The sequence below is a fragment of the Artemia franciscana genome, chromosome 7 (genome assembly GCF_032884065.1).
Source record: "Artemia franciscana chromosome 7, ASM3288406v1, whole genome shotgun sequence".
Taxonomy (NCBI): domain Eukaryota; kingdom Metazoa; phylum Arthropoda; class Branchiopoda; order Anostraca; family Artemiidae; genus Artemia; species Artemia franciscana.
The window spans coordinates 18,097,331-18,120,131 of record NC_088869.1 but is presented as its reverse complement, the minus strand read 5'-3'; the positions used below and the strand labels follow the sequence as shown (position 1 = coordinate 18,120,131).

General features: G+C 35.1%; 1 protein-coding gene across 1 annotated transcript in view; it reads left to right on the top strand.

Annotated features, from left to right (window-relative positions):
• LOC136028927 (Golgi resident protein GCP60-like) overlaps positions 1 to 22,795 on the top strand; it is a 45,984-nt gene extending 23,189 nt beyond the window's left edge. Inside the window, exons 4-10 of the mRNA XM_065706904.1 lie at positions 2,478 to 2,582; positions 5,199 to 5,286; positions 8,114 to 8,240; positions 13,183 to 13,257; positions 17,136 to 17,278; positions 19,085 to 19,256; positions 20,579 to 22,795. Of these exons, the coding sequence (XP_065562976.1) occupies positions 2,478 to 2,582; positions 5,199 to 5,286; positions 8,114 to 8,240; positions 13,183 to 13,257; positions 17,136 to 17,278; positions 19,085 to 19,256; positions 20,579 to 20,799 (931 nt within the window). The 3' untranslated portion in view covers positions 20,800 to 22,795. The remainder of the gene's footprint in view (positions 1 to 2,477; positions 2,583 to 5,198; positions 5,287 to 8,113; positions 8,241 to 13,182; positions 13,258 to 17,135; positions 17,279 to 19,084; positions 19,257 to 20,578) is intronic.
• The last annotated feature ends 6 nt before the right edge of the window (positions 22,796 to 22,801 follow it).

The following is a 22,801-nucleotide window of genomic DNA, read 5'->3' as shown; positions in this document are numbered from 1 at the left end:
TTAGGCAATTCTGAACAGGGTGGGATTAGACATTGTGATCAAAGGTGCCCAGCCCCTTCCTGATAGTGAGAGAGAGGGAATGGATGACTAGATTTTTTGGGGGATATTTTCTTTATCGTATCAGAATTTTCCGTAGTTCTCCACAGACAATATCTCTAATGGGCTCTGGCAGATTACCCGAAAAAATTTCTTTTGATTTTTAGAAAACCGCCATGTTCAATATTTATGGCACATTAGGAGCAGCACAGCTTCGCCGCATAAGTCATAGAATTTTTTTTTTTAGAATACCCTTTTTGTGCGGAGAGGTGTGTTATACCCCTCTCCCCAAAACACACTCTTTTTCTATACCACCCGGCTAGAATTTAAATACTTCTTAGATAAAGCATATTTTCTTCAATTTGGCAAATTAAGCTTAAGAGGAACCCAAATAGAAACCCTGTACATAAAACCAAAGATTCACATTGAGGCTCCTTGGGGCTCAGTATGGGATTGGGATTTAATCTGAGCTAACTGGACTCGTCTGTGGTGCAAAGTTTAAAAAACATTGACTCATTGCATGGAAAAAATACTGTATTTTAAATAGGAGGCCCACTGTGGTTTGGTGGCCTTGTATGCTGTAGAGACTACCCATAGTAGTCTATTCATAAAATTACCTGAGCACTAATATAATTTCATCAAATTGAGTATGCATGTCGGATCCTTTGTGAAGGGGGGGGGGTTGAAGGGCTTTTCTTGGAGGGGTGTTGAAATAAAAAGTTTTTTTAGATATGTTTTATTTGTCTGGGTGTCATTTGGCCGCTTTTATGCATGAGTATAAATCTAAACTTTGTATTCAACGCAGATTTGATGAGCTGGGCCCCTGAATTGTGTCTCAGCATCCCACGCTAGTCAAATAGAAATTTATTACTGGTTAAAGATGGAATTTATCATAAGGGGGTATTTCGTTGATGTTACAAAGACATAAATCCTCCGACGCCTAGTGGCGGATTGAGCAGCAATGGTTGTCCTCCACATCGGGCGATCCAGAGCCAGAGATCACAGCTTTTCGAGGGATTTTCATAATACTCGTGTCTCAACTTCAAGGGATTATCGTAATACTCGAACCTCAAATTCAAGGGAACGGCCAATGGTGATGTGTTTTCTACCGCTGCTTCTGCTGTCCGGAGGATTCCAGCACCAAACGTCGTATTGCTAGTCGTCCTTGTTCCAATTAAGTCTTGTGCCCCCAGTATCACCACCTTCTAAGTTGAACTTATCGGTTGTTAGAGGATGCTGGGTCAGAACCTTGATCCTGGTGTTGGGTACTCTATCAGCCCAACAAATCGCAAGTATTCTTCGCAGGCAATTGTTCTCAAATCCAAGAAATCTTTTCTCTACGAATCTAGAAAGGCTCCAGGATTCGTATCCACAGATGAATATGGGAATTATGTTGCTTTTAAACAGACGTAGTTTTAACTTAAGAACATGCTTGCTAGATCTCCAATTCTATTTAATTGAGAAAGTGCTGCATTTGCAATGCGAAGGATGATATTTCTGCCGAACCTGTCGTTTTGGGTTAATGTACTACCTATATACTTGAATTCGCTGACTTCGTGGAGTTACGATTTTCCCCAAGCTTAAGACCTCTAACTAGCGAAGGGATAACACTGTTTGGCTTTGCCTTGATCTTGTTCGCATTAATTTGCATGCCTGTTTGGGAGGCTTTCGAAGCTAGCTCCTCAATGTTTTGTTGCGTATCTTTTGTAAAATAAATGGCAAGAACTATGTCATCGGTGAAGTCGCAATTGGAAAGTTGGTTCTGTAGCTTCAACTGTACCCCGCCACAGAAGTTGCAAGAATTCAGAACGAAGTCGATGATTGTGGCAAATAAGATTGGGGATAGGAGGCATCCTTGCCTCACACCAGATTTAACAGCAAACCATTCCGTCTGTCCCTTTTCAGTCTCTTCTGTGCACAACTGCCCTTCGTACAGGGCTTTGATCATCTTTACAACATTTCCTGCAATTCCGTAAAACCAAGGAAATTTCCACATTGCTCCATGGTGGTCTGAATCACCTTTCCGAAAGCTGATGTCGATATTGCCATTGTTTGTTTTTTGGCTATTTCTTTATGAGTGAACTTTAATCGTCGGCCCATGACCTTCTTATCTTAAAGTAGTCATTTTAATGTTAATCAAAACATAGCGTTAATTTTAATGGTGTTTCATTTTTATTTTTTGACCGTAAGTGATCTATGAATTGCTAGTTTAGAAAGTGGTTATGGATTTCCCTAATAAAGTTTCATATTTATTCAAAGGAAGTATTTGTAGAAGCCTGCATTTCTCTCCCCCCCCCAAAGATTAGAGAATGATATATTTTGCTTTTAGTAGCTGGTTGGTTTTAAAATGAAAATTGAGTAAGATTTAAAGTCGATGCTACGAGTGCCTGTGACTTGTATTTGTAAGCTTACTTTTATTTACTTTTTTTTATCTTTTTTAGACTAGAAGAAGAAGAAAAATTGAAACAAGAAGAAGAAATGAGGTTACTAGAAGAACAGCGGCAGAAAGAAGAAGAAGCAGAAACCTCAAGGCAGGATGCCAAAAAGTAATGTTTAAAAAAAAATATTTTCGGTTTTAGGATCTTCGAAGCGTGTCATAAGCGGGCATCCAGCCAAACAATTGATGCATAATTGTCAAAAGTTGCTCCTCGTCTCCCTTCCAAACCTAGGGATTTCTGCAATTTTTACTGAAAAATGTCTGATTTTTTCTATAATTCTTGTCTCTCATTTTTGACCAGTGTTGTTATAGTAATTTGAAACAGGCACGTACCCGCGGGAAGGAGGAGGGACTGGTTGGACAATTTTAATGTACATTACAATTTTTTTCGGCATCCATTTGCAACTCTGAATCATTTTGTTCATTATTTCATTTGTTCTTTCGATAAAGACTCGAGCTTCAAATCAAACTTAAGTAAGCTCAAGTGAAAGTCCGAAATGCCACCTGGGTAGTAATATGTCAAAATTATATGAATAAATTCAGCTGGTTTAAAAATCTTTGATTTTGTCATTTCGTTTTCTTAAACGTTAGTCTTAAGTTTTTTAAGTCTTTAAAATAATTGTTTCTTTCAATTCTCTCTGAATGCTTAATCGATTTCTGCTTACAAATTAGAAAGTATTCAAAACCAAAAGTAATTTTGATATTTGAATATGAAATTCGATGTGTACTGTAACCTTTATTGAAGGAGATTTAAGGCATGCATTCTACATAAAAAATAAAAAGAATACACTAATAACAAGTAATAAAAAATATATTATAATAACAAAATAATGGAACAAAAGAATACAGGAATGTTTAATCTGTGTTTCGCCAAGTGTTTAACCTGTAAGATACAATATAATAGCACAAATAAATTACATTTTAAATACACTAAATTACATTTAATTACAACTAAAATAATTATAAAATGAAATAATAAGAATACATAATAAAAACAAGTAAAAGAGAATAAAAAAATAATTTTATGTCACATAATGGGTCAATTTGTCCCATTTAGGTGAATTTATAAGCATTTGCTCATCAAACTTTATCACAATATCAATGGGATTGGCAACTCCATTTACCATTTACCAACTCCATCTACGTGAATTTTTAAGAATTTGCTCATCAAACTTTATCACAATATCAATGGGATTGGCAACTTCTTTTTTATATCGGATTTACAACTCCATTTACCATTTACCAACTCCATTTAAGTGAATTTTTAAGCATTTGGTCACCAAACTTTATCACAATATCGATGGGATTGGCAACTCCATTAACCTATTGGATTTGAAACTCCATTTACCATTTATCAACTCCATTTATGTGAATTTTTAAGCATTTGCTCGTCAAACTTTATCACAATATCGATGGGATTGGCAACTCCATTTACCTATCGGATTTGCAACCTCATTTATGCGAATTTTTAAGTATTTGCTCATCAAATTTTATCACAATATCGGTAGGATTGGCAACTCCATTTACCTATCGGATTTGCAACTCCATTTACCATTTGCCAACTCCGTTTACCATTAACCTATATTACCTATCCAGATACCATTTCCATTTGGTATCGTTCATTCGACAACAGGCAGATTAAAATCCATCATTGGATTTCTTATTCAAGATTGCCATATCCTTTGGTTTGGATAGTCTTCAGCTCTAAGCAACAGAGCAGAGGTTTCAGATTGAAGTTTTGAGTTAAAGGTATAATTATAAAATTTGTTAAAAGATGCATTCATTATTCTTCTTTTTTTCCTTATTTTGTATGAAAAGGCACCATTATAAGATATATTTGTAGTGAATTTTAGTGTTTAGTGTTTTCATCCTTTGGTGTTTGGCGTCTTAACGCATTTAGTGTTTTCTTTGAGACAGACTTAGTATTTTCTTCTAGTGTTTTGGAGCTTACCGCACGACAAAATGCTATTTTTTTTTTCGTTTTTGCCGAGAAGTTTGTATTTTGATGGCAACTCTTTTGAATTTGCGAAATGTGTGCTATCAATTAATATAGTTTGTTAGATCAAATCAGCATTTAGCCTGTTACATGAGTGTGGATAAACTCAACCATCTACCTTAAGGATTTCCTCAGATTAGCTAGTAAGATCTTTCAGGTGAGTTCTAAGATTCCAATTTCAGAAAGCATTTAGAAAATTAGAAAATATCTGAGAAATGTTTTAGGTCCAAAGCTGATGATATTTCTTCATGACAACTTCACGCGATCAGTATAAATGAAATATGTGTTATTGTTTGTTTGCTTGACGAGCAGAATTCTTTCTTAGGTATAAACTAATTCTGCTTTTTAAACGGGACGTCATGGTATGTTTTTGGTAAACGGTTCCCACCGTTTACCAAAAACACGGAACGTTTACCAACGGAACGTCATGTTATTTTTTTGGTAAACGGTTCCCAACGTGTGTTTAACAGCCTGATAGTCATTTAAGGCATGTTAAACAAACTTAAAAGAGTTGCTTTTTAAAATAATTAATACTATCGATTTAAAACAAGCTCAAACGATGATAATTCAAACAATATTAATTTAAAATTAGCTTAAATTTTCGTTGGAGCAGTCACAAACATCATAGCTTGTGCTAAATGCTAAGCTTTATCACTGACATATATGTAATAGATTATCTACTCTATATAAATCTAAATATGTACACTTACCTGTGATTCGTATTTTTAGGCAGCAAATCCAAGAAGTTTTAAATAAGCAAACTTATGCCCAGTTTAAAGCATATGCTGAACAGCAGTATCCGAATGATCCTGAACAAGTAAGTTTTTTACGCATTCCTTTTTTTATTTCTTTTCTGTTTTGTTTTTCATTTTTTTTTATATATTTGCAACTATTGGTTTTAGTTAAAGCAATTACATTTTGCTGAAGCAATTGGCTATCCTTCGGTTGGTTTCGACCCCCCTAAAAAAGGAACTAAAAATTATATTTTCCGATCGATAGGGCTCTCCCTAACTTTAACGGTCATGCGTTATAAATAATGAGGATAGGAAAAAAAGGGCAGCTGATCACTCTTAACTAATTCAGCGTTATTACTTCGAAATGATTTTAGTATTTAGCCGCTGTTGTTAAGTGATATTGTAAACTTCACGCTGAGCCGTTTGCGTTAATAGCTGATTTTAGGATGATGTTTCATGGTTAGCCCTCGTTTATTCCCTGGTGTAAAAGTGGAAATGAAGTGTTTACCCCTAGTCTAAAGTACGGGCACACCAGAATTAGGGTATTTTAAATGTTTCGTTGAGTAACGATGTTTCCTGGCTATTTACATTGCAAAACAGTTAAGTATACACGACTAGTTTCAGTAAATTAGAATTGATAGCGTTTTTCAATCACCTTTAGCAGAAAGGAATGAAGATTTGATAAGAAGGGCATTGATGGTGAACACCTCCTCTCCTACTTTCCAAGGTACTTGCATGTCACAAACAGCTTGTCTTAAAGGTTTCAGCTGTATTATATTTTCTAATTATTTTATAAAGAAGTTTGAAGACTTCATATAACTGACTTTTATTATATCATTTATATATCACAATGGATATTAATAGTTACCATCAAGTCTTCTTTTATAAATTCAGTTTTAAAAATTCACTACCTCAATTTGTTCAAAAATAAAATCTTCGGTATAAAGTAAATAAAACACAAAGAAGTGATATTTCGAGAAGTACTTTATCCATTTTTCGACTACATATATTATTTAATTCCAATGTTGTATGGTAATGGATATAGCCAGCATTGATCCCTCCAATGGACACACATGGACTCTTCTTTTTTGGTGTGGGATAGGGGAGTCTTCTTTTTTGGGTTTCGGGGGTAGGGGCACAATTTGGACTCAAGTTCAAAAACGAGTGTTTTACCTAGAAGATATTTGAAAATATTTGAAAAATCATGAGATTTAAAGACTTTAAGGATCCCCTCGCCCTGCCTCCGTACTAACAGTCAATGATATCATACATAAATGAATGTACTCTCGTGTCTTCTAAATCATTCCATTAATCTTTATAGGGTACCGGGTATATGTCTGAGCAGCTGGCTTGGGTTCCACACAAAGCTAAATACCCGGTTTTATATCCCAAAGGAGAATAATATTTTTTAAAGCCTATTTTTGATAAAAAAAAAAGGAAAAAAGTAAGAGTTTTGTTCGCACCAGGAACGTTCATAACCCAGTTGTATTTTTTGTTAAAGTTGGCTTTAAGCTTGATATTCCTTTATGATAATTGGCTCTAATGTATCGATCGGTAATGTCAGTGAATTAATTGTATCTTTTTTATCTATCTCATAAACACAATAATTGTTATTATTGTCCAACCGAGCTTATAACTTCAAACAGTGATTCTTGACAACTTAAAACTTTATCTGTATAGCTTCTTCTTAATCCATAAACGTGCTGTTGTTTAGAGCTATAAGTAACTAAAGACAAAAACGGCTGCACGGTAAACAAGATTAATCTTTTTTCTAAGGTAATCCAATATTATGTTTGTTAGAAGCTATAAGTTCTAAGTTTACTAATCCACATTCACTAACAAATAAATAAATTAAACAATACTTTCGTGCTGGAGAAAAACTATGAAGGTTTGTGGTCGCAAAAAGTCCTCGTAACTACTAACCTATTAACTCGACTATTTACTCAAACCTCCACTTTATAAATATTTACACATTATAAATATTCCAAAAATAAATATGCTATAACCTATAAATATGAAAAAATAGATAAATAAATAACTAACTAAATTAGAAATAATAATACATAAATAAAAATATAAAGGACAAATAATAATAACAAACCCGGTCTCCATCACTCTTCAATACTGACCTAGCAAACACCTCAGGGATCACATAGCCCTGAATGGATACACATCTTTTATGTGCTTGTAAGCTAAGGCCACCCTGGAGAAATGTAGTAGATATTACAAATAATACAACACTCTCATACAAAAAAGGTATTACGGTTGACTTGCAACCGTATGTTGTGAAAATAAAGGAGCGGGTATCTTCTGGGGACGTGAACACGAATTTACAAACCGCTTATCACAGGATGAGTGTATTTACTTACGTGTTTCAAGAAAATGAAGATGGAGGAGCATTACCGGGTATAAATTTTATCTCGATATTCAGGTACCATTTAATTCTTACAAGGCTAATTTAAGGTTTTTGCATTTAAAATCGTTTCAGCCATATCTTAAATATGCAAAAAAAAGAATCGTATTATACTACTAATAATGCTGAATGCTTAATGAAAAGCAACATTTCAACAAGCATTTCTGTTGTAGAGAATTCAAGGTGAATTTTAACAATTAATTGTTAAGTCTTAATGAGAAGTTCCAAAAAGCAACTATATCGTTAAGGGATGCAAAAGTTGACATAGGAAGAAACAGCTTGTGACTAATGATTACCCTCCTTCAGTGAAAGTTCCCTGATACAGTTAAACTTATTGTATATGAAAAGGACACAGCTCAACTTCTTATAGGAAGAATCCCTGTTTTTTTTTACATTGACACATTCATTAGTCAATACTTTTCACTATTTTTTTTTAAGTTACCCCGTAATTTTTATTAGTTGTTTTCAGGGCTATAATTTTCATATTTTTCTTTTAGCAAAATATTCTAATTAAGCAGCTTCAAGAGCATCATTATCATCAGTATATGAGCCAACTCCTCCGACAGAATACACCAATTAATCAAGCTCCTCTACCCTCACTTGATGCTGAGCAACCCATTGAAGGTTAGTTTAAGAGAATATCAGAAAGCTTATTACGCTCTAAACTTATGGGCCGCCCAGAGACAAATCGTGAATGGTATAGACAGGCCATTAATATGACTAATACTGTCTACGTTTTTGATATTTTATTTATTGTTGAGACAATGCTTGCAGTGCTAGTGACATCAGTTGCTTTGTTTCATTTGGCTTCAGTTGGTTTAGGATTTGAAATACGGTTTAGTGTATAGAATCACTATCAAAAACAACGCGTGTCAAATTTGCATTTAATGTTACGAAAAACTAACAATAGAGAATTGAGTAGAGACAACTTAAGTAAGAAATCAAGCATATGGAACAGCAGTATGGATGAAAAGGGGATAATTTAATATATTGCTTGACTGTTGCAGATATAATGTATTGAATTCGTGTTTGATTTGAACAAAAAGACATTAGGATTGGGTTCAGAACAATTAAGGGTTGAAAAGACAAACACATGGGTTTCCACAATTGGAAACAAAGAGATAAAGAATAGCAAAGGAGAGTAGGAGGAACAAAAATTAGCAAAAAAATAATAACAATTCTACTTACTATCAATAGCTATTACTCTAAACTATTATAGGATTGCTGAATTGTTGTTGGCCTAGTGAAGGTGGGGTTCAACCCCCCTTTTTTTCATCGGTTTTTTCATCGAGAGGGGTTTTCTGGTCATAGTTTAGTGAAATCGGAAAATTCAGGGGTGTTTTTATAGGAGCTTTGTTTTTCGACTTGTATTACAACTATTTAGCAGTAGTGTCTAAATTTTAACCAAGTTTCAATGTTACTTTAAAATAGTTTGGGAGATCTTGTCAACACATCTGTTTTAACATATATTTTGGCAGATTATTTTGAGCTAAAGATGAGGGGGGGGGGTGTATTATGACCTTTATAGTCTATAGATTCAGCTAAATTCTAGTTTTTAACCCCTATGAATCATAGTTCTATTAGTGAAGAGTGGGGGGGGGGTGGTTAACAAACTCGGGATCATCTTGTAGAGAAGGAAATTTAGCAGAATTTGGAGATATCCTAGGCAGTACAAGGAAGAGTAATCTCCTTTTATCGCATTCACAGGTTATGAAAAACATAACAAGAGAAACAAATTTTGTGATTGAAGGAAGCATAACTTCTATTAAAGGAATTTCAGCTCTTGGAGGATCGTTTTACTGAGGTAGATGAAATTAGCACAAGAAATGGAGTAAATTGAGCAGCAAAAAATGTATCACAGCTTTAAATTCAAGTTTAAATTTTGTTTAAACTGGCCACTTTGACTCCTAAATTTTATAACAAACATTTCAGAATATCTGATCTAAATTATGTGAGATTTTTTGTTAAAAATTAATTAGACTGTGGGTGGCTAAAGTTTTGTTTATGTCTTGAAGCGGTGCTTTTCAATTGTTTCTTGGCTGCTTCATACAAACTAATACTACTACTAACAACTTACTGTAGCACCAAGCCGCCTGAGGTCAACACTACTACGCACACTCATCCTCCATCCCTTCTTCGTGCAAACCGTGCTTCGGTTACTTTTTTCCGTCGATATAAAGGGAAATAATCTGCTAAAGAAAAATATATAAGAGGAAAAAAAATAAATAGGCACAATAAGGATTAAAGTTTGCCTAAGAAAATTTGAGACATTAGCAAACTTTTTCACTGTCCAAATGTCTTGAGCATTATATGCCTGGCTGTTACATCAATTCATCTTTTGTGCCAGAAATCTCGCTTTGTTTTTCCTTTTTATCGTCATGGCCCCCTCTGAAGGCAGTTTTGTCCATTTTGTGTCCTTTCCGATTGTAGTATTATAATACAAGTAATATCTCTTGAAGCATTTATTCCAAGCTTTAAGCTTTCACATGTATTAACGTAAAGATTTAATTTTGTTTTATTTATGGTTTTTTTATTCTTTTATTAGCTTAGCTAAATCAACGATTTTCGTTGATTTATCTATATATATAAAAATAAGTTGTCTGTCTGTGTGTCTGTCTGTGGATCAGGTGACGTCATGTTTCTGTGTCAGCTGACGTCATGAAGTTAGTTGTCGTCATTTTTGCTATGACGGTGACGTCATTAAAGATATTTAAGACATATATGTTCACGTAGAAATCTATTAATGTTTAAGTTTAAAATGACTGATGAACTTACAATGGCAAAAGCCGATGAAGATGCTCAAAGAGTCTATGCCAAAAAACTTGCTGCTGATAGAGAAAGTCAGAAAAGAAAGCGTGCCGAGGAATCAAAAGAACAGCAAGGAAACAGGCTTGAGGCTAAAGAACGCAAAACCGCGCAGTTAGATGAAGATCCACCTGGACAGCGAGAGTCAAAACATATCAAAACTGAAAATGATAGCGATGATGATTGGGTTTGGGATTTTGACTCGGATAAGGTCATCAATGCCTACCAGATTTTAGTTAAAAAAACAAAGGTTCGGCGATATGTATTTCATAGTGAAGCTGAAAAATAAAGAAGAAAAAGAAAACTGAAAAAAGAAAAAATGTAAAAACTAAAAAATACTAAAAAGAAAAAACACTCAAAGAGAAATTACAGACCGGGACACAAATGACGACCGGGACAGAGGGAATATAAATAACGACCGGGACACTCAAAGAGAAATTACAGACTGGGATACCGGGACACAAATGACGGCCGGGACACAGGGAATATAAATGACGACCAGGACACAGGTATTTAAGAATATCGTTCAAAGACAAATTTTTAATTGTAAGAAGACCGTTGAAAGAGAAATTTCTAATTGTAAAATGACTGAAGAACCTACAATGGCAACGGTACCACCATCGAAGTAGATAACCAGTGGGTTGTTCCATATTCCCCATTAGTGCGAAACGTCAACCCCAAGTCAAATTCGTGCATTGTTTGGCATCATTTTAACAACTTGCTCTCCATCAGCTCCTACAGAGTTATGGGAAAAATATAAGTCAAAAATGTCCGAAGATATACTCCATCGAAAACAGTTAGAGACGTCAGATATGACTTTTGATTTTACATCAGAAATTTATAACTACACTTTAGTTATTATAGAAGATTTGTGCGTACGTATGGCAAACAAACCTCTTCAGGATTTGGGAATGCCTTCACCTAACCGTATCGCTGCTGTTTCGACATGTGTAGAATTGGATCGTGAAAAAAGTTACAGTGCGAATGATCTATTGTCGTTTGTACAAAATAACATTTCCAAGTTAACGTCGGAACAAAAAGACATTTATGATACGATAGGCTCAATTTCAGGACGTATACAACTACCTGCTGATTTCTGTAATTTAGTGACGTCCAAAAATTAATTGATTGAAAAAGTATTTCCGAATATTCTAAAAAATTATAAAAATAATAAATGGCTAAGTGAAAGAGCGATTCTCGCACCCAAAAATATAGACGTCCACGAAATCAACAATATTGTTTTGACCAGGATTCGAGACCAGGCAGTCCTTTACAAGTCAGACGACACAGTTTTGGAAGCAAATGAAGCGGTTAAATATCCATCTGAATTTTTAAATTCCATAGATCTTTCAGGGTTTCCACCACACGTCCTACAACTAAAAATAGGCGTACCAATAATACTTTTAAGAAATATCAACCCACCAAAGCTTTGCAATGGCACGCGACTTGCCGTAAAAAAAACAATGGAAAACCTAATAGAGGCCACAATCTTGACAGGGCCTTTTGAGGGTCGGGCTGTTCTTATTCCTCGCATTCCCATGATTCCAACGGATCTGCCTTTTCAATTTAAAAGATTGCAATTCCCAATTCGATTAGCATTTGCAATCACCATTAACAAAGCTCAAGGTCAATCATTAGAAAAATGTGGTATAGATCTTAATACTGATTGTTTTTCCCATGGACAATTGTGCGTTGCATGTTCGAGGGTCGGTAAACCTGACAATCTATTTATATGCAGCGACAATTGGACAGCGAAAAATGTTGTATATTCGCAAGTTTTACGCAGTTAATTTGTATTGTATCGACCTATCTATCTATCTATATAAAAACGAGTTGTGTGTATGCATGTTTGTTTGTTTGTAAAAAGAGCGTTTGCATATGACGTCATTATTAGTGCATACGGCTTTGTATATGCACAGACAATGGGAAAGCCAAGAATGTTGTATATTCGCAATTTTTACGTAGTTTAACTCCTGCAGACGAAATGAATGCTTGCCTGAAAAATTCTAATTTATGGGCACACGTAAAAATATTAAAATTAACTACAAATATGCGTGTCCGATTGCAAAACGATGACTCTGGTCAAACATTTTCAGATCAATTGCTGGCAATTGGAAACGGAAAGCTTCCAGTAGTGGGAAAGCCAAAAATGTTGTATATTCGCAATTTTTACGTAGTTTGAAACACATATATAAATCTATCTATATTCACAGGTGGGACACAGGGACACAGCTACAATGGCGCGTAACTAATATGGCGCGTAACGACTTACGCGCGCGGGGGTGCTTGGGGGGGCGCGAAGCGCCCCACCAACTAGGTGTTGGGGTGGCGCGAAGCGCCACCCCAACAGCTAGTATATATATATATATATATATATATATATATATATATATATATATATATATATATATATATATATATATATATATATTATATATATATATATATATATATATATATATATATGTATATATATAAATATATATATATATATATATTTATTAAGTTCATCAACCGAATTAAGTTTTTAGTAATCCAATTTGAAAAAAGCTAGTTCAACCTGACACCACAGTCTTTTGATAAATAAATGTAAGTAATTCTTTATATCTAAAAATTGATTTGAGATTGGAATAAAATAAAGTTTCAGTAAAATTAACTAACGTTAATTATAGCTAAAAATTAACTAACGTTAATTATAGCTAAAAATTAAATTCAAATCAAACTAGATTGAAATAAGTATCTTCTTCCTTCTTTTTTTTAGGGAGCCTTAATGGAGACACCCCTTCTGTAGATGGAGAAAGAGAAGGACAAGAAGAGAATCTCAGTGAAACGTCGCGTGAGTAATACATCATTTCATTTGAAATAGCTTTTAATTCAGCTGAATTTACTTTACTATAGTTGTTTCTTGCCTACCTCGTATGGTAAATGTCTGTTACGGTAAACGTCCACATTTACCAGATTTTAGCATGGATAAGCATCACTGCATGGATAAGAGAGTTGAATGCACGTCTGACATCATATCCCCCCAAAACAAGGCTTTCTCCATATGACTCCACATGCGGTTAAAGCGTTGGCACACCCGGTACCTAGCTTAAATCCAATTTGGTGTGAAGGGGTATGGCAAACTTTTTCAAGTTCCCTAATAAATAGTAGCTCAAAGAGCTTGCAAAGGGATTTAACACATTACTTAAACCCAAACTAAAGCTAAAGCTGTGTGAGATGTTGTTTTTTTTCCTTTTCCATGACAACTAACAACTGAAACATAGGGTCAGAGTTTGTGTCTGTTGAACTTACTTTTAAAGGAATCAACAGGCAGGTTACAGGGATAATATCCCCCAGGAGACTATTCCAAACGTGGGAGCAGCGTCTTAAAAACACGTTATTCAAGTATTGACTCAGAGCTGCCCCCTCTTGCAGATAACCGTTCTGTGTTGTGGGTCAGTACAGATAAGCTAGGAGTTGTACTCAAAATTTTATTTACAGTGTTTTGGCAACGCGAAGTGTCGTAGCAACTTCGGCTGACTTTGCCAATGAAAGGGCTGCGGCATCAAAATTTCGATTTTATTTCTTCACCATCGATTAAATGGCATAGTGTCAACAATTACAAAATCACATATAATAACCAGGATTATCACTAATGGGGGAGGGGCGCTCTCTCCCCAAATGTTTTCAGCCAGTCGGTAAAATGAATCGTCGCCCAAATCAACTGGTGAAAAGGACCAGTCAGTCGGTAAAATCTATTTCCCTACCGCCCCAAACATTTCTGCTTGTGATGTCTCTGATAATAATATTAATATTGCTCTAACGGCTCTAGGGGAAAGGCAATATAAAATAAAAGTTACATTTTAATTAATTCACACTACATGGACGGTCGATACATAAATTACAAAAAAATCTATTCTGTGCTCTGTTGCTACCAAGGTAAACCAAGAAGTGTTTTTTTTTTATTATTACTATTTGATATGCTTATTAAAGACGGTGTTAAAACACGGAGTTTATGCTTAAAACAAACTTAATTCTCTGTTCCCTGACACCTAATCGATTTTGATACTTCTGAAGTGCATCGTATATATTTGCAAATACAAGGGGAATTCATGCGCTTATGCGTGGGTTTTGAAATTTGAACGCATGGCACTCATCGCAGAGCAAAAATAAAAAAAAGAAGGAAAAACAAAAGAATAAAAATAATGTTTATTATTTATGTTTTGTACTTAAGTTAGTAATTTCACTGTATAGTGCTGCATGTCATTGGTTGTTTTTTTTATAGAAAGCCAATTTGACATTCAGTCCTTCATTCTGTTCAACTTTATCCTGTTCGGCTTTAACTTCATTCTGTGGAAATTTCATCCTGTTCAACTGCAACTCCATTCTTTCTGACTTCATTCTGTTCAACTTCAGCCTTTTAAACTTCATTCTGTTCAACTTCAACTTCATTCTGTTTGCAAAGGGCAGGTAGCTAGTGGGGTTTTATGGGACTATAGTTTCTCTATTCAGGACTGAATTCATACGGAAGATCAATATTATTTTAGTATCAATCTTTTGGTTCCAAGAATGTGGCACTGGACTCTATTGTCCAAACTGGTGGTGCTGATTTTATGGCCGTTCAGCCAAGAATGAAATGGGGTGTCGGACACCAACTATGCCGCGCTTTTGAACACTCTTCCTTCCCTACCTTCCACCGATTTCTCCGGGTACCCTTTGGTGGAGTCGACTCTGCCTGAGCTTAACGAGTCACGCCACAATTCCAAGGAATGCCTTTAAATTTCATAAACAAACGTTTTGAATATTTCATATTATTTTAGAAGACGTGACAAATTTTGAAGAAACCGGTGAAAGGAAAGATGTTTGGAAATGACTAGTTGCTTTCTATATTGCTCAAACATTGTCTGAGTTTCCAGACACACCGTAGGGAGCTCCAAATTTCCATGTTTCCCGAGTGTATGATTGGAATGTCAATATAGATTATCGGAATATGTTTCGTAAAAACGTGAGTGTGAGCGATGCATCTAATTTCACATTCCATGTGAATCTTGCCAAAGTTGGAAGTTGGAAGAGGCTTAATCTCGGCCTACTGTCCACAGCCTGCTAACGAGAAAAATGGACTATTGGCTATATACAAAGACTTAATCTTTCAATGGTCAAAATAATCGTAATTATTTTCAATTTAACATCTTTTTTCTGGATGACCAGAAGCATCAATGTTCTGATACATATAATTATTATATTTAAATTGTTGCTTTGACTAATGATTGTTTTGTTCAAATGTCAAACGGATTAACGCCATAAAAGGAGCAACGGGGAAAAGTAATAAAGAATACGTTATGTTGGATTTGATTGCAATTTCCTCGTATTTCCTAACATACATGAGTATGAAGAATGGGTGCAAGCCCATTTGTCATCATTGTTTGCCATTTTCAGGTATTATTCCTTCTCATTTTCCGACTTATATAGCCAAATTTTCGTACTGCTAGAAAGATCATTTCCCAAAAAAACGTGAATAAAGATTTTGAATTCTTTTTTTGATCGCTCCATAGTCCGGCTAATAAAGTTGTATCACTTGAATTCTTTGTTCAGCCATTTTTAGTGAAAACAAATAAACGGGGTAGGATAATTTCACTCGTACTATAATTTTGCTGTCAGGAAAAGTGTTGAGATGTCGATTAGGAATAGACAGAATTGTTTGTAGGTAAGCAACAAAGGGTCATTCAGAGTGCCGAAATCGATCGTTCGAAAGAGTGGAAAAAATCGTACAATGTCCTGACGACGATAGGCTGGCTAAACAAGGTTGGAGCTGTTCTTGTGGTGTTAGATGGTTTTGGGTCTCCGCTCCGTCATAAGTTCCTTTTTCCGTCTCTATCCCCGACAGGGACATCCTGCTTGCTTGGCACCAGGGTGGACTTTTCAGCTCTGCAGGGTAACCTTAAGGATTGGCACCCCTCGAGAAAATTATTGCCTAGTAAACTACACAGCATTTGCACTGGATTCTAATTTGGCTTTTTATGGAATGGGAATTTGGCTCTTAGTTCACATTTTGTCAATATGTTTAAGAACGCAGAAAGTTAAGAGCTAGTCAAGGGTTTAGGTGCAAAATCGTTATTCGATTTTGACATTGAGGAATTCCGTTAGTGAATCATACCTTTTGAACCTTTTTTTTTATGTCACACTTCTTAAGTTGTATAGGTGTTAGTATTTTTGGATCAATTGTATATTTTATGGACAATCTTTGCCATTTTCTTTCATTGAATTAAACTATATTAGATTCTATAAACTTTCGCAAAACATAGTCAAAGAAACTCAAGATACAATTGCTGATTACTTTGTTTCGTAAGGAATAGGTCTCCTTCCAGTATCATATCATCTAGTAGCTAACACCTTAACATCATTTCTTGGCTAATTTAGCTTTAAGTCTTTCTAAGCTTAGTAATTTACCATTATTTTTAAGCTAATTTAGAAAGCAACTCAACTAGCACTCATAAATAGGAATTTTGATGGTCATTTTGTAATAGAGACTAGTGAATGCGCAAAAATTATTTGATTTCAGCCGTGTTAATGAACTGAAACTATGAAAATGTGAAACTGTCAAAGTGTCGAATTTAATCGATGAAAACTATGAAATTGTCAAAAAGTCGAACTAGATCGACAAAATCGAAAAGGTCAAACTTCATCCATCTTGATACTGAACCCACGAACTTTAAAGGAATCTTTTATTTTTAGCTTTACCAGTTGATGGAATACCAGTGAAAGAAATCCTTCCTGCCTCGATGTGGACTCGAAAAGATATAAAAGAATTCAAAGATTCTATCCGACGTGAAGAAAAAGAAATGATCATCAAAGTAGGCCATGGCGAAATAGTTACCGTAAGTAATTTAAATTCAGACCTTTTTGGGTCCCCGCTTATTTGGTGAGACCCCAGATTTTGATATTTGACAGGCATGTGTTTGAGTCGTACAAGCTAGGCCAATCTAATATCTTTATTTTCCTGTGTTATCCTAACGTAGGCTATTCATCAAAAAGGTGTCCAAATTGATTATGCAAAGATCGTTGCAAACCGTAAAAATATAATTGATATGCACTGACCTAACTTTACTTTTTATGACCAGCCTATCCTTTGTGCATCGACCTTCTCCTCTATTTATAATGACGGTGATCTAAACAGATTTCTGATGAATTATTTTAAATTTTCTAGATTTCTTCTTTAACCTTCACCTCTGGTAAGACCCAGCTTCTTGTAAAAAATTTTGCTGGTTCCGATATAGCTTCAAACTTAGATATAACACATTAGAGCAAAGAGAAATGGGCAGGGTCAACCTTCTGTCACCTACTTCTGTTCATTTTGCTCATTGTGTTCGCCAGCATGGCTGTTCGACCCTCCGTATGATATGATCATAGCGCTATTCCAAGCCAAGTTCACTTCTTTTTATCTCAATGCTTTCTCAACGACTATACACAATAAAATTTTAATTTTTCAATTTTTTAAACCGATTCGCAAATGAAAATATAACTATTAACTGTGTATAATTGCCACCCTCTAAAATTCCTTTAGGGAGCCTAAAAGAATTTGCGGTTATACGGAATTACATACAAAAATTAATATTTGAGGGATTACTGTGCTGGATAAGAAGCCACGATGTGTTGCTTGCTTTCATGTTCAATCCCATAAAATTTGGAAATCTCTAAAAATGTTTAAAGAATTGTACAAATTCTGATCTGATATTGTAATTTTTAAGTAGAAAAGCTTAAAATGATGGAAGATCAGACATTAGATGATAATTAATTTGAATCGATTAGGCGTTCCGTCGAAAATTTGTTAACTCTCGCGGAACCGAATGGTACTGGTATTAAAACATTGTAAACCCTTTACAGTTGATGTTTATCACCACTTTCATTATTAAAAGTAAAGTTCATATTGTTCAAAAATACAGATTAAGAAAAATTTACACTTTATAATTTTAGATTATTGTTATTTATAAAATTGAAAATTTATTGAATTAATGTAATCAGTTCAATTACGACATCTAAGTCTAGTTTGTTTGATTTAAGATTTTTAAATTCTGACTAATTAATTCGTGGAATTAATTTCATGAATCTATCTATTAAAATTAATTTATTAAAAACCGTTCTACCCCAGTGGTTGAAACGTTAGACTTGAAATCCTTTGTATCTTAGGGTAGGAGTTTGATTCCTGGTGTCGCTAATAATTTGGTTAATAACGGGGGTCAGTGGTGTGGCTTTTTAACCTCAGCTAGAATGACCCCGCTCCAAATGTGTACCTGGAGAAACCTGGGGAAAACACGGCAAGTGTGGATGATTTGCCACTAACCACGCATTGCGCACGCGGCCCAAGGCAGAGAATGAGGAGATCGGTACATGCGCTACGCAGACCATTGTTAAGCATGGAAAAATGCTTTTTTTCATGTTAATCAGTTAATTTATATATTTATTTAAACCAGTTTATCATGTAAAAATTATTCAGAAAGTAATTTTAAATAGAATGGTTTTAAAATGCAAGGTGCTTTAAATGAGATAGAATTAAAGAACAAAGAAATGGTCTGATCTGATGCGTTTAAGGAATTTCTTACTTTTGGCTTAGAGGACGGGGGGAGGGCAAGTACCTATTATGTATCATCGATATTACTATTGATTTTTATTTCCGATTTTGTTAGGTCCGAGTACCGACTCAAGAAGAGGGATCCTGCCTTTACTGGGAGTTTGCCACAGACTCGTATGATATTGGTTTTGGAGTTCTGTTTGAGTGGACTCCTCCAACTGAAGACTCAAACGTTTCCGTCCATATATCTGATATTGAAGATGAAGAAAGTGACCCCGATGAAGCAGGTTATATATCTAATTATTTAAAAAAAAAGTAATATTAGAATAGCAATTATATGAATGCATTTCTATCCCCCCCCCCAAAAAAAAACAACCGTCTCATAGCCTCTGAATAGCAATCGTAGCCACCGAATTTTTTTTGGTGCAGTCAACAGTAAAAAATCGTGGAAAGGGAAATCAATAATGAAAAAAACATATTTTATTTGACAACTTTAATACGAAAGGCCTAAAGATCCAAGGAGTTTTTGGATCTCGGGGAAGGTGATCCCTTACTCCGTCCCCCTCGCGTTATACAAAAGATTAACAGGAATTTCTTTTTGGGGGATGGGTATTGCTACCACAGTAACAACGAAATTAGTCGGTATAAACTCAATGATACTCCTTAAATGTTCGTCCGAAAGCCTGAAAATACATAGCCAGGGACTAGAAAGACATGTTTCCTTTGAGCTTCCATATTTTTTCCAGACTAATTGTCTACAGATTGTTTTGGGTATCCAACTGACTGACCGTATCTCTAACGGTATGCTTTACGAAGATATGGTTCAATCTGCCTTTCTAGGCCTATAATAATAATAAAAAAAAAAGGTTGATATGGCTAGGACACGTTCCGCGGATGAAAAATAACAGATTGCCAAAGATTGTCCTTGTCAGTCATCTGAATAGGGCGAAACAAAAAGCAGGTCCTCTCCGAATGGGGTGAGAGGATGTTGCAAGGAAAGATTTAAGAGGTATTGGAACTTCTTAGGAGGGTGGAAAGAGGAAGTCTTTGAATATATTTGGATGGAGGAGTAGCGTGCGTAGCTGTATTGGCCTCAAGAAATTTGATCCTGTAGTGAGTTATTAATAGTAGAAAAGACCTTGTGGTCCTTATGTTTAAAGTATGTGTATTTAGTGTAAAAACAAGACAACGATTATGTTAGGATTTTAGGAATCTAAACCAAGCCAAACCTTATTTAATCGTACTAAAAGTCTCTGATAAGTGATGACCCAGTTGTCCCTGTTTGATTTTTTCATTTTGCTGGTGAGTATCTGGATATATGAATTCCTCCCTCTTCGGTAACCCCAACCAAGTTTTGAGTATTCCACTTTGTCTCCGTGAGCTGAAAACTTTAAAGATTATCTATTATAAAACATTTAAAATTACCTTAAAAATTAAAAGTTTATATTTTTATATTAGACTTTCCTCCATCCCTCTTTTCATCTCGAATGAAAGACGTCCCCAAAAAAAATTCTGGGGTGCAGAGTTTAAATATGATAGTACTATTTTTAAAAGTTGACAAGCTCTCTTTATGCACCTCAATACAAATGTTTTTTCTTGTTTTTTTTAGTGGACACCCAAGATATTGAATCAGGTGGCAAGGTGCGACTAACCAAGGACCAAGCCCCAATGTCAGTTATTGTGCCAATTTACCGGCGAGATTGCCATGAAGAAGTCTACGCTGGAAGCCACGCCTATCCTTCTCAGGGGGTATATCTCTTAAAATTTGACAATTCGTATAGCCTCTGGAGGTCTAAAACCCTTTATTACAGAGTCTATTATACCAAATAGGGCTTTCTTTATTGTCTATTTAAGCAATTGTTTAATTCTTCTGTTTTTAAAGAGTATTGTAATTCTTTCTTCCTTTGTGTTATTTGGTCCAACTGCCCTTTAATAGGAATGTATTTGACAGTCTCCCTCGAATCTTGTTAAGAAGGAATAGGGGTGGATTTAAGCAAAATTATTCCGCTAAATTTTAGCTAATAGATTTGGTTGTAACATTATTTTAAAAAACATAAAAAAGGAGATGGAGTTTGCCACTTTGTACCAAGTTCCTTTTAGCTAAACTGCCATTCTAAATAAGGAAAACTCAAATTCATGGGTGTTGGTTGCTCTGATCCTTAAGAGGTGGTTGAGAAGGGTGATTTGGCGTCTGGTAGTGAACTTTTGTGTCATATTTTTCATGAGACGAGCTAAGAACTGGTCTTTTATAGTGTTTGGGGGGAGGGGGGGATAGAAAAGTATTAGCAAGCTTAAATATTTCTTGGGGTCATTTTATTTGAAATTTCTGAGCAATGTGCTCATGTAATTTAAATGGGACACAAAAAGCACAAACAATTGCGAGAAAGGTTTCTTACTTCATCACGGAAAATCTCTCAGAAATAGGAGAAATGGAAAACGGCTTGTCTAACTACAAATATGAAATTGACTTTGTTTTGAAAGGCATTAGGTGGCAACTTTTCAGAATAACAATCTGTCATAGAATTTTGCTCCAAGCGCTCAAAAGTATTTTCTGGAATAATAAGACTCAAAGGACGGTTGATATATTCAGGGTAACTGATCTTAATTTTGTGGGTTTTGAAGTTTTACTCTTTTGCCTTAGAAATGTTGTTGGCCATTTGCTCTTATTCTTATATACAAAAACAAGATCTAACTTGGATGAGTCGAAATTCAATAAGTTTAAACTTTTATTAATTGAGATTTACGAAAAAGAAACATCGAAATGAAGCCATTGACGAAGCCAGAGGCATTGATGGTCTGAAACACATTGTAAATTGTCACACTATAAGGATGGAATGTTTGAAATCGAAGTGCCATCTACAATGGTGCATTCGTAGATAGCTCTGAACATAGGCGTCTTTTGAATTGTAAAAATGACTTTTAATACCGTTGATAGTGCACACGACGTCAACAGTTGTCGATTTTTGTTAGCAGGTCCTTTTTACAGGCCTGTTGCTCAATCGCCCGACAGCTGGGATCAGTGGGTAAACTGTCTTCATGCATGTAAAACCATGGCAGGAAAGCGATTAAATAAACTTTACCACTACTTCAGCAAAGGTTCGAAAGTAAGATTTTTCTAAGCCAATTTTTTATGGATAGAGAGACTATATTTCTCTCTCTTATATATTTCTATATGCTATATGTTCGCTTTACCAGAATTATGTATTTAATTGTACATCATTTAGACAGGTGACTTTTTTCTAATATTTTGCTGACCGAAAAGACAAAATTTTAAACTCTTATACGAAATAGAAGCGAAATGACCGGCCAATGAAGATAATTATTTCACTTCACTCTATGATATCTGGCCTCCAAAGCAAAATTCAAATCCTATTGGAACCTTTCTTAAGCGTCACCAGGGTCGGTTTTGGGGGGTGGGGGACAGAGGGGGTGATTTCCACGGTCGCAGAAATTCTAGTGGCGCAAAATTTAGAGTAAATAATCCAACGGTTATAATTATTTTGTAATTTTTGAAATTTTATTTTTATTAAAATAAAGTAGAGTGATTGGCAGTAATCATGGTGGTATCCAGAGTGGAGGGGGTCCCCCCCCGAAGTTTTCTTTGATTCGCAAAAACGTATCAAAATGCATATGAACAGATTTTGATGCGATTTTAAGCTTTTTTACCCTCCCTCCGAGCATAACCCTGGATATGGCCCCGACAGTAACTATAAGCAAATTTATCTTCATCACCATTCCTCGAAAATAAAAGTAAGTAGACCGCATTTGATTAGTTTTAATGTTCTTTAGGATATTTTGTATTCATATTTCTTTTAAAAAATTAAAGATTTGG